Source organism: Lepidochelys kempii, chromosome 1, assembly GCF_965140265.1.
Source record: "Lepidochelys kempii isolate rLepKem1 chromosome 1, rLepKem1.hap2, whole genome shotgun sequence".
In the NCBI taxonomy this organism is placed as follows: Eukaryota; Metazoa; Chordata; order Testudines; family Cheloniidae; genus Lepidochelys; species Lepidochelys kempii.
In genome coordinates, this window is record NC_133256.1 from 142594057 (window position 1) to 142609888 (window position 15832).

The 15832-nt window shown below is 43.3% G+C and overlaps 1 protein-coding gene across 4 annotated transcripts in view; it reads right to left on the minus strand.

Annotated features, from left to right (window-relative positions):
- Positions 1–1650: 1650 nt before the first annotated feature.
- Positions 1651–15832, minus strand: part of PCYT1B (phosphate cytidylyltransferase 1B, choline) — a 45289-nt gene continuing 31107 nt past the window's right edge. For 3 of the 4 annotated variants that reach the window (XM_073357702.1, XM_073357682.1, XM_073357691.1), the window contains 2 exons: positions 10997–11185; positions 1651–5227 (listed from right to left, as the gene is read on the minus strand). In XM_073357702.1, the coding sequence (XP_073213803.1) occupies positions 5015–5227; positions 10997–11185 (402 nt within the window). In that variant the 3' untranslated portion in view covers positions 1651–5014. The remainder of the gene's footprint in view (positions 5228–10996; positions 11186–15832) is intronic. The other variant, XM_073357708.1, reaches the window with a different exon arrangement.

Sequence of the window (15832 nt, forward strand, 5' to 3'; positions counted from 1 at the left end):
TCTCCAATTCAGCAAGGTACTTGTGCACATGTTTATTTTTAAGTAAGTAAGCAGTCCCATTGACTTCAAAGTTAAACACATGCTGAAATACTTTGCTGAATCAGGGCTTGTAGCGAGAGGGGAATGAGGGAGAAGCTGTAATAAAGAGGTGGGGGCGGGAGGAAAGGGAGTAGATGAAATATCTATTTCAAAACCAGCAACAAAAGATCCTCCAAAACCCAGCCAAGAGCAAGCACCCTTGGCCCAAACCTAGTGGTGGTGAACTTGACAAAGGAAGGAAATAGTCTTGTATGTGGAAACTAACTTTTCCATGTCTACACTAAGGGTAGGGACTGATTCTTGAATATAAATGCCCAGATGTTTTAGAATTGCATTATTTTAAATTCAGTGCACCTGTAGCCTATCGGATGGTTTGGGTTAAGAATAAGTAGAAGTTAGGAGCCTCAGTGGAGAGGAATACAGGAAACTGAAGATGCTAGTGTGAGAAGTTAAAGGCAAGTTGGAGAAAGTGCGTTATGGGAAAGTAAGAGTTAGCAAAGACATGACCATTATGGTTTTGTTATAGCTAGTTGAAGCAAGGTTTTCAATGTTTTTAAGAATTATAAAAGTTTGATTAAAATGCTATCTATATTGATAGTATGGGAAGGACATTGATGCAGCTGTTAATTTAAATAATGTATAATATAAAGAGCCAATAAGTTTGTGGCAATATAATTATGATGAAGGGGAGTTTAATGTTAATTAGCCGAGTTATGAAGTATAAAAAGTAGTTTTGCTAATTGCATGGGAGTTCCAATTAACATCATGGGTAGGGGTGGGTGTTTCCAGGATTACAAGGTGTACAGTACTTCATTCTTGTCAGTGGACTGATCATTAATACACCATTTCATCTTTGAGTGTGAGTGTTTGTGTATGTGGTAACTGCATGCCTATCTGCCTAACTAATCATCTTCCTTTTGAATAAAGTTCAGTGCTATCCCTAAAGTGTTTCCTAGTGGTTCTCTCTAAATACATTTTCTGTAACTGACCTAGACGTTTGAACCTGAAAGCTAAGCTGGGTTTTATTGCGCCCTTATCTTTAACAACTTAATTGGAAATTAATTAAAAGGTTACATGCCTACCAATTATGGGTGCCGTCTAACAGAAGCTATACTGTAGCAGAAAGAGAGTAAAATCCTGTTTTCTACTCTTTAATTAATTGTATAACTATATATAAGAGATGGCTGCTCCCTGCTTGAAGAGCTTACAGTCTATCTGGGATGAGACAAAACATGGGACAGCGGTGCAGGTGAGGGAGGAAGCAATACTGAAGACAGCCACACAGGACAAACTCCTGGAAGAAATGGGTCTGAAGGTGGTGAAGGCAGGTGCTTGGAGTAAAGGAAACACAAGGCATACACTGCAAAGCTAAGAGTAGGAGGAAGGTTGGCAAGGAGCTAATAGGAGAGACAATTGGGAGGTGGATGAGTTTAGCAGCAGGGGTTTGGACAAGTCAGAATGGCTGGCTGTGCTGTTTTTCAGCTCACTTAGTATCGTGGCTGTAGAGACAGGGGATGTCCATAGTGGAGCCACTGGGGTTAGAACATGGGCTTGATGTTACCAAAGAACGTTCCGGCAGAGCCGTAGTAAAATAAAGAAGGCAACCTGCACTCTCTGTTGTATTTAATTTATTTTCCCCATGGAGCTTGGGCTTATAAATAGGAACACAATAAAGCAACACTTGTTAAAAATAAAAAATGAAACCCAGTGATGACCAAAAAGTGCAAATCATCATCTGTATGTCCAGAGATGGTAAGGAGGTTGGCTGTCTTCTCTGTGCATGGTGGAGATACGCATGGAGGGTGGTATCCTTACTAAGAGAACAGGCGTTCGGGCTTAGTCTTATCCCAAACGCAGACCACACGTCTGGTACAGGTATATGGCTTTGTCACTCGGTAAACCACACGTGACTCTGGGAGCAATAGTTAAGCTTAAAATGAGGTCATTCTGGTGAGTGTCTGTCCTGTTTCCCATTACTAGCCAAGCAGTTTAATTTTCCTCCAAAACTTTGCTGAACAGAGGGCATTGTTTGAACAACAAAAAAACCACCAACCCTGACAGCCTCAATCTCATTTGGACAGGGCTTCTTGGTATAAACAGCACCGTAGAGAGCAGGCTGTTCTCACTGTGAAGGGGTGGTTTGTGATGGGAAAAACTGAAGAGTGGAGAAATCAGAAGAACAAACAAGCACACCCTAGGGATGAAATTACAGTAGCTGGTTGCCTAAGGTGAACAGGAAGGTTTTAATTACACTATCCTCTCTCACAGGGCAGGTGGCAGCCAGACACTGTGGCCCTCTTGTCATTCTCACTAGTAAAAAGCAGTGAGTGCCCCTGGTACCATGATAGCTGCCTGTTGTTGCAACTCTGTAAAGGGTCTCGTGGTGTCTCCAGGAAACCAGTTACTCAGCAAGGATGTCTCTCCTGGAGAGAGAGTCAGATAAGGGCTGGGCTGAGGTTGCATATGAACAATCAGCTAGGCCTTGCTGGGTGGATAACGGAGTACTTGGCTATTAGAGGGAAAACACGGGGCTGGCTTGGGGGCCTGGTGCTAGAGTCCTTCAGTGGCCCACCTGGAAACTGCTGAGGGTGGGGCTCATTACCAATAATTTCTAACTCTGCAGGGAAAGGGAATGCAGCCAGAGGGTAAACTGCTGCCAGGACCTTGATATACATGAACACACACTGTACATTTACACACCAACACCTGTTTTTCACAAACTCCTATTCTTGGTGCCTCTCTGAAATGTTACTGTTAGTCTGTTCTTCATGAGCTGGAGCAAAGTCCTCTTCTTTTGCTGGTTGATCTCACCCTTTTTAATCCCCCTGTCTCTCTCTCCTTCCCACTGGAGCTGTGTTGTCCTGTCTGTACAGGAAACCAACAAAATGAAGAATACTAAAATCTACAGTAACTTTCACACTGTGATGTGCTCGCAGCATGAAGGAAGCAAGTGAAGCAGTTGGCTTTTGGCTACTGTTGTCCATGCCATTCCTTGTTCTGGCAGCCGGGCAGGCTGCAAATTGGAATTTATTGCAGGTTTAGTATGCCTTGCTGGTTTGGTGCCCAAACCACTCAGTGGACTGGATGGAGAAACACTTGACATGCCAGCATAAGAACATAGGTAGGTCCAGTACAGCAGCCTCTAGAGCAGTGGTCCCCAAACTTTTTACCTTGTGCCCCCCCTTGGGGCCAGGAGTGGGGGACATGGACAGGAGTAAGGGAGCCAAGGCTGGGACCATAGCTAGGGGCGGGGTGGGAGTGGAGCTGGGTAGTGCTCCCTTGCTGCCCCTGTGGGGGCTGCCTCCCCCAAATGTTCCTCCTGGGCCCCCTAGGGGGGCATGCTGCACAGTTTGGGGACCCCTGCTGTAGAGGTGGATGGAGCAGATCATTTCTCTGTAGTGCTGTCTGATCAGTTTCTAATCTAATTTTCCAGGCTGGGAGGAACACGGGAATCTTATGGGAGGTAGTTCAGCCAGCCACAGAGCGGTATGTCACACAATCCAACAGCCACCCCTCCCAGTGGTTGCTGATCTGGCGTAGATGGAGTATGAGGGAAGTCTCATCTCATGCTGAGCTGAGAGGCTGGTGATTTCAACATGATCGTGTAAAAAGGAGGAGAAAATTTCTTAAAGTTGATGTTTTTGTGGCTCCGTTAGGGATATGAGGATGCTCTGAGGGAAGGAGAGAAAACACCAGCATCCAATTCTATGTATAAAGTTTCATTATTTTCCAGCTGGGCTCCCCATGTTTGGATGTATTAAAGGCAGTTGCCAGCAGGAAGCTAACTGGATCCCAGACTGGGAATGCATATCCATGTGTGTGCATGCATGTACTGTATACATAGCTGTAAAAAAGTACAGTCCGTATATGCTTTTGTCTTGTTTAGAGATATGCCAAAAGTTTTAAAATTGATCTGATTGATACATGGGATGGGTAGAAACGCTGTTGCATAGACAGTCGGTTGATAACTGACATCTCCAAAGGCGTGGTAGTCCCAGGAGAAGTGTGGCTGAGGGGCTTTGGTTCCTGTGTATTCTTAAGGTGATCACTAAAACAGCCCAATTCTTTAAAATATTTTCCCCCCAGACAAGAAATCCCAGCTAGAACATTCACTGTCCTACACTGCAACCTTCAAAGCAATGTCACAAAGAAAACCAGAACACAACAGGTGGCTTCTGAGGCACTAGGAACAAGGAGTGAGATTTGCTAAAGCAAATTGGATTCACACTATATTCACCTTTGCACATGCCCTGACAAAGGCCTGGTCAGCAAACATTCATTAAACTCAATCTGTTCAATGCATCTCCAGTGCCAACTGGCCAGATCCCTGTTGCACTGGCCTGGTTTAGTTTTTTGGTGGCTTTTTTTATTTTGAAAGAAAAAAAACCACATTTCCTGTAACAAAGAAGCTTTTTGCTGCTGTGACAAGAGACCTCATCACACTGGCAGGGCTCAAGTTTAGTAGGGTGACCAGAGAGCAAGTGTGAAAAATCAGGACACATTTTTTTTCCGAAGGTGGAGGTATAGATGCCTATGGAAGAGCAAGCCCCTAATATTGTCGGGTCACCCAAGGTACATGCAGAGTCCAGAAGTGGCTCAATTATCTCTTCACGCAGTGCTGCTGCTGTGCCCATGCTGACTCAGCCTAGCTCAGGGGCTGAATATTCCCCTGAGTGCAATTTCCCCGAGGTTCTTGTCTGGCCCTAGCAGCTGCAGCAAGTGGTGACTAGTGACAGGTACTTACTCCAAGGTCATGTGTGTGTTGGTTGTCCGGGTGTGTCTGAGCCCCCATGGGGCAGAGATGAGCTGTTCCTGAGATCTCGTCCCTTGCAATGCACCACTCTCCTTGCAATGCCTTTTCCTACAGTGCACTCGCCTCTGTTAGAAACAGCTGTATGTAGCTCCTCTCCTCCCAGCCACCTGCAGGTTATATGAGTGGTGGTATCTTTATTTTTTTTTAATTGTTTATTTTTCTTTACTTCTCATCCTCATCTCCTTCGCTCATGCTGCTGATGGAGGCTGAGGCCGCTTTCGGAGAGGAAGGGGGTGAAGCTTTATTGAACACCCAGGGGGAGGGCGGCGACGGAGAGCGGGATGGAGAGCGGCCGCGCGTTGGACTGCTGGTTGGGCTCTGCCTCGGCGACAAAGCCTGGAGCATTCGGCCACTTCGCTCCTGAAACATCTGTTTCTGAAAAGCAGTTTGAAAAAGAGACTGTGTGAGTCAGGCACAACAACTGGGGGGTTGGGTGCTGGGAGGCCAGTTGGGGATAGTTACCTACATAAGGGGAGAGGTTCTTTGACCTTGAGGAAAGGAAGAGGCTTAACATGCATTTCTGCTCTGAAATATGGCCAGTCAAAATGGCACCCTGGAGTCCCCTGTGGTGTTGCCTCTCACTCATTCCAGGCAAATGCTCACACTTTACAAGCCAAATGGTTTGGGTACCCAGCAAACTGGTGTGGATGCAAAAGTGCTGCTGGGAGCTTTCCAGCTACACTACACATCCTGCAGATCTCTGCAGAGACGCTGAGGGCAGAATTTAGTTAGTTGTTCGATTCCTGGGTGAGCCAGAACAGACTTCGTTTCACTCTCGCTTAGCTGGGCTGGCTCCACTGTACCAACAGGAGTCAGTCAGAGAAATGTAAAGTCAGATTGGGCAACCTGGTGGTTATTCACAGAGTTGTCCCTTAGGTAGGGCGAATCGGGGCAACCACTCCGGGCCCCACGCTTTGGGGGGCCATGTGGGCCAGTGCAATTAGCCGGTGCAGTCGTTCCCAGAAGTGACGGATTAGTCACTTCCACCCAGGCCCCGCACTTCCCTAGAGACGGCCCTGGTTATTCACATCTGAAGTCAATGGGACTACGCTTATGTGATGTGTGTACAAACCGGCCTTCACTTTGTTGTTGTAGCCAGCGGAGATGACTCTGGATACAAGTATGGGGTGAAATCCTGACCTTATTCAAGTCAGTAGGAAGTTCTCCATTGACTTCACCCATGGAATAGATCTTTTGAGCAAAACAAGATGCCACATTTTGGTGTAGTCACTTTTGAGAGCAGCAATGTACTGTTAAGTTTGTGACAAAGGAGACATAGAGCTTAACCTTCAAGGTGGAGTGGGGAAGGTGCTGTCTGGGATACTTCTTTTGGAGCTCTTACTACTGCCTGAGTCACTGAATTGTATTGGTAATTCTTTCAACAGCTTGCAGCTGGACTGTGCTCTTGTTCAGGGCAAAGTGTAGCTCAGGTGTGACCGTGTGTGAGCTAACACATTGTAACTAACATGTTTCTAAACAGCAGCAGAGGCAGGGTTGACACTTTTGACAACAATGTTAACAACCTTGGCCCCTTCTGGGCTTCCTTCGAGGATTGGACCACAACCCACTAACACGGTTTGAAAGGTGTTAAACCCTGTTTACACCATTGTTTAGAAAGATGGTTAGTTAAAATGTGTTTACTCGCAAATGCCCTATATTTTTAGTCTGCACAGAGCAAGTGGCTGCTTGCAGCCCGAGTTCTAATGAAAAGAATAAGGCCTTATCTACATGCAAAAGTTGCACCACGAACCTGCTAAACTACTGCAAACTCTTATTTTTGGCTAACGAACCTAAATAAGCCTAGTTTAAGCCAAAATAAGTGTGTCCACACAGCCTTTGACACCAGTTTAACTAACATGATTTAAAAGCACACCTTAAGTTTTTGCCCCAAGACTTCCTCCTCCAGAGTATTTCCACGCAAAATAAGAAGAGCACTTTCTAGCTAACAGTTCTGCACAGCAAGTCAAGGCCTTGTCAGCCAGCTCTTGTCCAACAAAACTGCGTGACTTGCTCTCTGCCAACTAGCCGCAACTTCATCTGGCAGTGTTAAGCTTTTGGGTCACCTTTTGTCTCATGAAGCTGGTTTTCTCTCTGTCCAAACTCTGAGCCCTTTTTGCTGCCAGAACTTCTCCTGGTCAGAGCTGGACAATAATCTCCAGATGAATCCTGCCCCACCCTCTCATGGCTAGCTTCCACTGCTGCACGGAAGATGGAGATGTGTCCCCCTCCTGCTCAGTGCTACAGTTCCAATTCTGTGCCTGCCGAATACCAGCTGGATCTACACATCTAACCACAACACACATAACCCATACAAATACAGGCCAGAAATCGTAACAAAAACCTTGGGTTGGATTTCATTTTCCATTGCTCTAAAGAGGAATAACTGGCAAGGTGTGTTATGATTTGGTTTTTAACTTTCCTTTGAAATATGTGGTACTTGCCAGTGCTGGAGGCAGAATAAGGGTTAGATGAATGAATGACCTGCTCTAATATGGCACATCACATGTTTCTAGTGCCATGCATGGCCTCATGGCTGAAGTACAGGAATACAGGAGATCATCTATTTCAGCTGTGCCCAGACATCTTGTGTGGTTATGTAAATTGCTCAGTCATGCTATAGCTCTATTCTCTATCAGGGATAGCAATACTTTTCTATTAGACCAGTCATAGGGCTATGAGAAGGATAAATCTATGAATGTGTATGAGGTGCTCACATACTCTAACAATTAGTATGATTTCAAAAACCATAAGTAGCTAGTAGCTAGCAATGTTCTGATCATACAGCTTGCTGAGTATTTTCTGCTTTTCTTTTCCTCTTGGAGGACCCAAGAATTCCATGATTTTTCTCAATTTGATTTTTTCCCCCAAGTCATCAAGATCTTGTGCTGTGGTGACCTTCCTTCTGGCCAAGAAGGTTGGATGGCTCCCTTTGGAGCTTGTCAGATCTACTACAACAGCAGCGAGAGGCATTGCTGAAATGAATGGAAGGCCCTTCTGACTTCTGGGGACTAAGCTAGTTTCTTCCACCACGCTCCTGGTTGCTACTGGCCCAGGGAGTGAAGTACCAAACTAGAATAACAAATCTCAATTAACTCCAGAGCCCCCACACCAACCTTATATTTTATCTTCTATTTGAATAGAACTCTAAAAATTAACTAGCCTTTATCAACTTAATGTCACACTCTGCCTTCAGCTGCAAAACCAAATGGTAGAAGAGGATACAACCCCAGTAAATTCAACTTCAGCACAATATTCAGGTTGGTATCCCTCCCACACCCATGGCCATGTGTCTCTACTCCTGTCCTGCTCTCTAGGTTTGAACTATTCAATGCTTTGTAAATCTCCTGGGCTAGCAGAAAGTTCTTGCTCTCTGCAGTAGCTTCCAGCCTGCTAAGTAGAGGACCGGTTCGGGAAGGAAAGGGTTAATAGTGTGACTAGTCCAGCGCTGTCAGAATGTAATCAATGCTGGCAAAGATCCCAAGCCTGTAGCAGCATCACAATCAGTTGCAGTAGCAGTCCCAATGAGGGGTTTTAGTGTGGAGGGTTAAGAGAGGAAAGTGATGTGGTCTGGCTCTGTAAAGTATTGGTGCAAGAGTCTTTGTTGGGTTTAGGAAGTTCTATGGGGCTGTGCAAAAGTTGCATTTCCTGTGTATGGAAGTCTCATTTTCTGTACAAAATAAAAGTGACCAGGTAAAGAACCTAAGCATTGGAAAACTCCCTCTGACGGTCTGCAGCTGCTGCTATTTGAGCTTCTGATTCTACAACACACTATAGACATTTCAGTGGGGTCATACTGCCACAGTTTACGGTCAGTCTAATCAAAATCCAGGATCCCGCATTTAGTGCACAATATACTTTCAATCTGGACCCTGAAGCCCACATATGACTGACTTCAGGCTCTGGCCAGTCAAACATATTTCCAACAATGATCAGGATTGCTCTCCACAAGCTGAGATGTCCCGGTTGGGGAACTGAGCAGGTTGCTCTTTAAACTAGTTTCCTATAATGTTGCTCTATTTCTGAGGGACTTTTGTAACCATTTTTATTTTTTAAAAACATGGACCTTTTTGAACATCTTTCTTCAAATAGTTCAGCCCAGAGCAGCAGAGGCTGTTATACTCACACCACCAGCAGGTTTGCGCAGGGAACTTGCTCATTATCTGCTTTACGTTGTACTGCACTACACAAGTGTGAGATTGCAAGACCGCTTTCGGTCTGGCTCTTTTCCTAGAGTTTTATATCACATTCACTATTATTGTATCACAGCACCTGTGGGACTATCTGAAGGAAATAAACTGTGTATAAAACTATCTTGGTGAACAAATTCTCAAATGAATTCTATCCATCCTTTGCAATTTTGAAAAACAGCATTTTAACCTTTTCCAGAAATTATATATGATTTTAAGTGGGTTGCCCAGCCCTTAGTTTATCTTTTAGAAAAGGGATGCCAGCACAAAGTGTATTATTTCACAAATAGTAATTATAATAATAGCATATTAATGGAATGCAAATGACTGATCTAGGAATATAACATGCCTATAACTATTCCTGGACTTTTAATGTCAACATTCAAAGCAACATCTAACTAACAATGATGTGGCAAATTAATGTTAATAACAGTTTTGACACTAATAACAAGTTATCATTATTAAAAAAACCAACCAATTTCCAGTTGCCAGGCTGAAGATGATTTCTGAAAACACCTCAGTTCACTGTCACTAAAGCTTTCCTTAGAACAGTGCCAGCTCTGATTTCACTCTTTACCAGACGCTTTTATGGGACTTTGCTCTGCAAATGTGTCTGCATAAAATTACATCTGGTTTCCTACTCTGCATCTGCCATCCTAAATCAGAGAGCCAACAAATATTCTTTAGCAGGAGTTTTAGCCGACTGTTTTTCACTAAGGAATTTCAGTCTATAAAAATATCTAATGTTGAAGATAAAATATTTCTCAATGGTATTTTTTCTAGTGCTTAGAGCAGGGAACTGAGTCAAGGCCCTGGCCTCTATTCCTAGCTCAGCCAATGACTCAGAGCATGGCCTAGTATAGTGCAGATGCCACTTATCTTAGCAAAGCAGTTTTGCCAGTAATGCTTATTCCAGCCACATGAAATGAACTATATTGGCAAAAGCACATGCTTGCTGGTATAACTGCTTCTGCACTAGGGGCTTTTGCTGGCACAGCTGCACCGATCAGCTCACATCTCTTCACACCCCTGACCAACAGAGCTATGTTGGCAAAAGTTTGCAGTGGAGACCTGGCTTTAGGCACTCTACCTAACAAATAAGCCACACTCTCTGTTCTGAACAGCTTACAGTCCAGTTTTAGACATGACACACTAAATTAGAGTAACAAACGTGGGGAATGAAGGAAAGGGTAGGCCCAGAGGTGCAATTTTCTTTGACTCAGTTAACCCCTCTGTGCTTCAGTCTCCCCAGCTGTAAAACGAGAACTGTAAATAATCCTATGACCACCTTTGGGAAGCTCCATGAAATCTCTGGATGAAAGTGGCTGGGTCAATTGTTCACAAAAAGAAGTGACTTACAAAAGTGCATCTTGAAGCGTGGCCTAAGATGTGTATCTCTCTGCAGGCATCCCTATGAGTCTGATTATTAGGGACTGAAATAATTTCTCAGTATAAATTTACACCTGACTACAACATGACCATTTTTATATTTATTATGCTATTTTAAAATATTGCCAAATTCAGATTTTTTAATGTTTCCCTGTCTCTTTATTGCCATTTTCTGGAGTATAAGCTTTCCCTGATATAGGTGCATAACTCCTGTTTATTGATGATGCGGGAGGGAGGGGGAAATAGGCCTCTGTGTATAAATGTCCAGTGTATCTGTTAATACACAGTACTACCTAATGCAGTCTTACACTGTAACATACTTGGTCACTACATAATGTTGGCAGTGCCTTTTAAAAATACAAATGCAGAAATTGGCCTGAAAAGGACATTTGGAAGCGGGAGATGTTTGCACTGTGGTTCTAGTACATGTTGTGGGATGAAATGAGTGGAATTGGCCCTGACCTGCTAGATCGGCTTTCAAAACAAAGACTGCAGCAAAAGTACTTGCTATGGGTCTGTGTTAAGAATAAATCGAAGGCAGACAGAATTCCTGGAATGAAGTACCTACCCAAGCTCCGTCGGGTCCAAACAGCTCTAAAAAGTTGCCAATGAACTCTCTGGACTTCTCTTCCCATTTCTGAATGAGGTCATGGCTCTTCTCTTCCACCTTATTAACAAATTCTTTTGATTTTTCCTCTACATTTTTCACCTTTTCTTTCATTTTGTCTACTTGGTTCTGAAAGCGATATTTCTTTTCCTGTTTGAAAAGTATGTGTGGACAGACAAAAAAATTATCAAGTGGGTTTGGGGAAAGAAGAAAGCTTGTTAATTGTGCTTAAATACACAGGGCTTTTTCTGACTACTATTGTGTAATATTTTAATATGTAAATGTATGGATGTTCTGAAAATATTTATCATTTAGTGCTTATCATGTGTTATGTTCCCCAGTAGAAAAACAGAGTTCTAGATACATTAAAATAGAGTGTTCTTTAAAAATAATGTCAATTTAGTATTCGTGCAAGTAAAGAACTAATACCCAGGCCTGTAGCAGGCAACATGCAAATTTCCCCACACTCTCTTGCCAGTGCATCCCAATACTGGCTTGCAGCCCTGATGCTATCCCAGTCCAAGGTATCTCCTGTGAAGAGATCTCTTCAAAACAGAAGAGAATCTTCATGATTGTGGCTTTGGATAATCAGCGGTCCCCTGGTTATACCTGAGAGGTTTGTCTAGGCCAGAAGGATAGCTGACCAAACAGTTGAGGAGTGGAGGAAAAGAATCAATGTTCAGAGATCCGCTCAGCTCATCGGAAGAGAAAAAGAATGGGCTCTCAGCGCTGCTAAGTGCCTCAGACTCAAAGCTTTAGTCTTGAAAAGCTTCTAAACTCCTCAGAAGCACAGCCAGTCATGCAGAGCTTAAAGGCTCTGAAGCTCTGTCTCTGGAGATCTTATGAGCTCTGTAGGAGCAGAGCTTCAGTCAGTTCACAACCAACTTTTGGCGGCCTGGGAACTTCAGTTAACTGGAATTCGAGTAAATCTGGATTACACAGTAATTAACTAATTAATTTTCCTCTAAGACAAATGTTCTTTAGCTCCACTGTGGCAGCTTAACCTATAAAAGTGCAGCTTTGGTTGAAGAAGTGGGAGTGTAAATTTGGCATCTTATGACTCAAGAGAATCTACTTCCTATGTATAGCCAGTCATATTTTCCTTGCGGGTCTTGTTAGTATTGCAGTTAGGTGAGTGTGAGATGGATTTTATTCCAGCTCAAGCATCATCAGTAGAATTGTTGAAGTCCAGTTGCAGAATCTTTATTAGTTGTGAGGAAGAACAAGCCAGAAAATACGCAGCTTGACTTCCAGCTTCCAGTTTGAGTTTTCAGGGTTGGCATTCAGAAAACTTTTTGTAAACCTGTTAATTAATCAGATATGATAGGGAGTCATTGAGGTCTTGATTTTTCAAATGTGGCCATGCAAATGCATACACCAAAATATGTGAGCATTCACACACCTGATTTACATGCACAATTCCCACATTGCAGATGCAAATTAGTTTTGTGCTTCTGGTGCAGCTCGTTAGTTATCTGCATGCTTAAATATCCAATTTGAGCAGGCAGTTATGGTAAGTACACAAATTAGACGCATGTGCACACACCCCACACACCCACCCACACACACACCTGTGCACTTGAACTTTTAAAAATTAGCACCATGGGACAGTGAAAAAGGAGCTCTACAATGCCATTTTAGAGCTACTTTCAGAGTTGACGTGTGCTTCAAAGTTTACAAGTTCTAACACAGGCCCATACTTTTACTAAGTCATTTTTATGCTAAACATTTAATGGAACTAGCAATTGCATTTTATCTTAAACTCAAAATATTAGCACCTCCAAGCTGTTGCTGACACAGAAATTCAAAAGGACACAGGAGCATTTGTTTTTCAGCTTAGTAGGACTAGCCAAAGTGGCTAAATCAGGATAACCCCACCACCCCAAACCCCACAGTTACATAAGCAACCAAGCCTTAATTTAGGAACGCCAGCATTTTGATTGTCTACTGGTCCCTTTTATTTGTTTTGAAACACTAGAAGCCCTTGGAGAAGAGCAGAGCGTCTCCTGTTAAACTAGTTTCAGAGTAACAGCCGTGTTAGTCTGTATTCGCAAAAAGAAAAGGAGGACTTGTGGCACCTTAGAGACTAACCAATTTATCTGAGCATAAGCTTTCGTGAGCTACAGCTCACTTCATCGGATGCATCTGATGAAGTGGGCTGTAGCTCACGAAAGCTTATGCTCAAATAAATTGGTTAGTCTCTAAGGTGCTACAAGTCCTCCTTTTGTTAAACTAGTGTAACCCTAGGCCAGCAGGGACTTCAGAACGCATTAGGCTAGGTTGACACCATTATGCTACAGACCTTGCAGCGACAGGCTAAGGTCATCCATGTAGCTGCTCTTTGCAAGCCTGAGAGAGCTCTCCTGTAGGCATAATTAAAGCACCCCCAATGAGCAGCAGTAGCTATATTGGCAGGAGAGCGTCGCCCACTGACACAGCGCTGACCACACCGGTGCTCCTGTCGCTGTAACTTATGTTGGTAAGGGGGTGTGTTTTTTCACACCCCTGACTGACAAAAGCGCTAGTGTAGCCATAGCCTGAGTCTCTAGAAGTGGGGTGAAGAAATGCCGCATGTGCTATGCAACAGTAATACCCTCTGACCAGTTAAGAAACAGATTTGATGAGCTCCAAAGCAAATTCACACCCAGTGTTCCTCTGTCTGAATGATGGCTGCAGTATTGATCCTCCTGCGTGGATAGTTACAGCAGGGAAAATATGGGGAAGCCTCTAGGTCTAAAAGAAGGATACATAAGATGCCCCTACTCCCACCTCAAACATGAACATAGAAACTAGCAGTACAGTAGACCTGGACTGAGAATGAAGGTTCAGAGGGAAAATCTAAGGATCCCAAGGATCCTCCTAAATTGGAATGACCGATAAATCTTGAGTCACCGCCTGAATTAAATTAGTGAACCCCTTCATGATGTGCCATTTCCAGGTGGGAAATATAAGATCCAGTGCTCCGAAATGAAATGAAATATGAAACAAAGACCAAGAAAATGCCTATGTCTGTGTTTCCAACTCCAGCTGAGAGGTGCATATTACAAAAAAATCTATAGACTGTCTGATTTATTCTATCTCAAGTACGGGAGAATTGTACCACTCAGCCTGTCATTCCTTGGCTTGAGAAAGGGCCAGATTTAAAAAGGTTCTTAGGTGCCTAAAGAGACAGACAGGCCTTTGGTGGGACCAGTGCTTAATTTGTAATGAAAGAGGTGCCAGGGCTCAAGCAGTTTTTTTTATTTTTTACTGACGTGGCAAGCCCAGAGGTGCTGGGGCTATGAACCACCAAGCCGAGAGATGCCGGGGCTCAGCCCTGGCAAGCCCTGATACAAATTAACCACTGAATGGGACTTACCAAAGTGCCTAATCAAGATAGGTGCCTAACTCCCATTGCAAGTCCCAGGGTCTAATCCCACACACACAGTCTGTCCTCATTGCTTAGAAAATATTTAAGGGGGCACTCTTCAAAATTACATATCTGTCTGAAATAAGTTTGTTTGCTCTTGGAACAAGTAACACTTCAGATTACTGTAAATGAACATTTGGAGGGAGAAAAATCTTTCCCCCCCATTGCCTACTTTGTGACCTGATAGCATTTTATTTACAGTTTCCCCTGTTGCTCATATGGCTCTTTGACACAGCAAAAGGGGGGGATAGATTATTAAAGAAAAAGTAGGAAAATATAGTTGCAATCCCACAAAAATTGGCAAGGTGTAAGACTTGACAATACTTTTTACTCATTTTTTTCAAAATTGGCTAGACATCTGCTTAAGTGTTTCTCTTTAGCAAAGTGCTAAAGTGAGGGCTAATGAAATAAATACAACTATCCTGTACATGGCAAATAAACAGGAGAAGTACATTTTGTGATGCACTGTCCTTCCTTTCAAATTTTTTCTCATTAACTAGCTGTAGTCATTCACAATGTCCTTTTGTAATATGGCACAGTGCAGAGGAGCTTTTCAGCATTGTCACTTTCCCGGGGCTATGCTGCTAAGACTTGAAAGAGAAAATGGCGGAAGGAAAACTTATGTTTCCTTCACATCTTTACCCTTCTCCTGGACAGTACAGAGAGTTCTGTCATTAGACGCTGCTTAATTTGAAATACTGCATCCTCCAGAGCAATCCTCAGCAACCTCTGAGCTTTCATATTAGCTCTCTAATTCATTCCGTTCTGCTTAGGTTTTGTGTCACATGTTATATGACTTGACACACTGCTCTCTGACTTCTGCAAAATTTGTCAAAACAGTGGCTCACCACAGATTTCCTTTTTCACCCCCTGGGCTTACACTGGACCCTTTAAGCTTACTTTAACATCTTTTTTTTCTTTTCTTCAATGTAATTGCTTTGTAGAGGAAGAAAATTGATTGCAGACACTTGTGCTTTCCACGCCTTTTCCTTCTGATCTCTGGCATTTGGCCACATCACAGCAACAATAAGGAAACAAAGTCAAACTGCAGGCTGCTTTTTGGAGAGACTGTGACTGTCTTCCTTACATGATTGGAAGCTTTTTTTAGCAGCAGTGTTATTAAATTATCAGCAGCTCCATGAGAAGTATGCAGTAGTTCAGAAACATAATGGGAAATTGGGAGTATTGGCTTTACTTAAAGAGCTACAGTTTCCAAGAACTATGCCAAGTGGTATATTTGAAACTGATACTTGCCAGGACTTCTTAAAAATAAATCTCAAGCCCACCAATGTTCATTTTTCCCAGTTAGTTTTAACTAACTCCTCCTCTGTTTCATCTCCCATGTCAAAGACACTAATTTTCCTCTTGTGCATCTTAAACCCTACTCC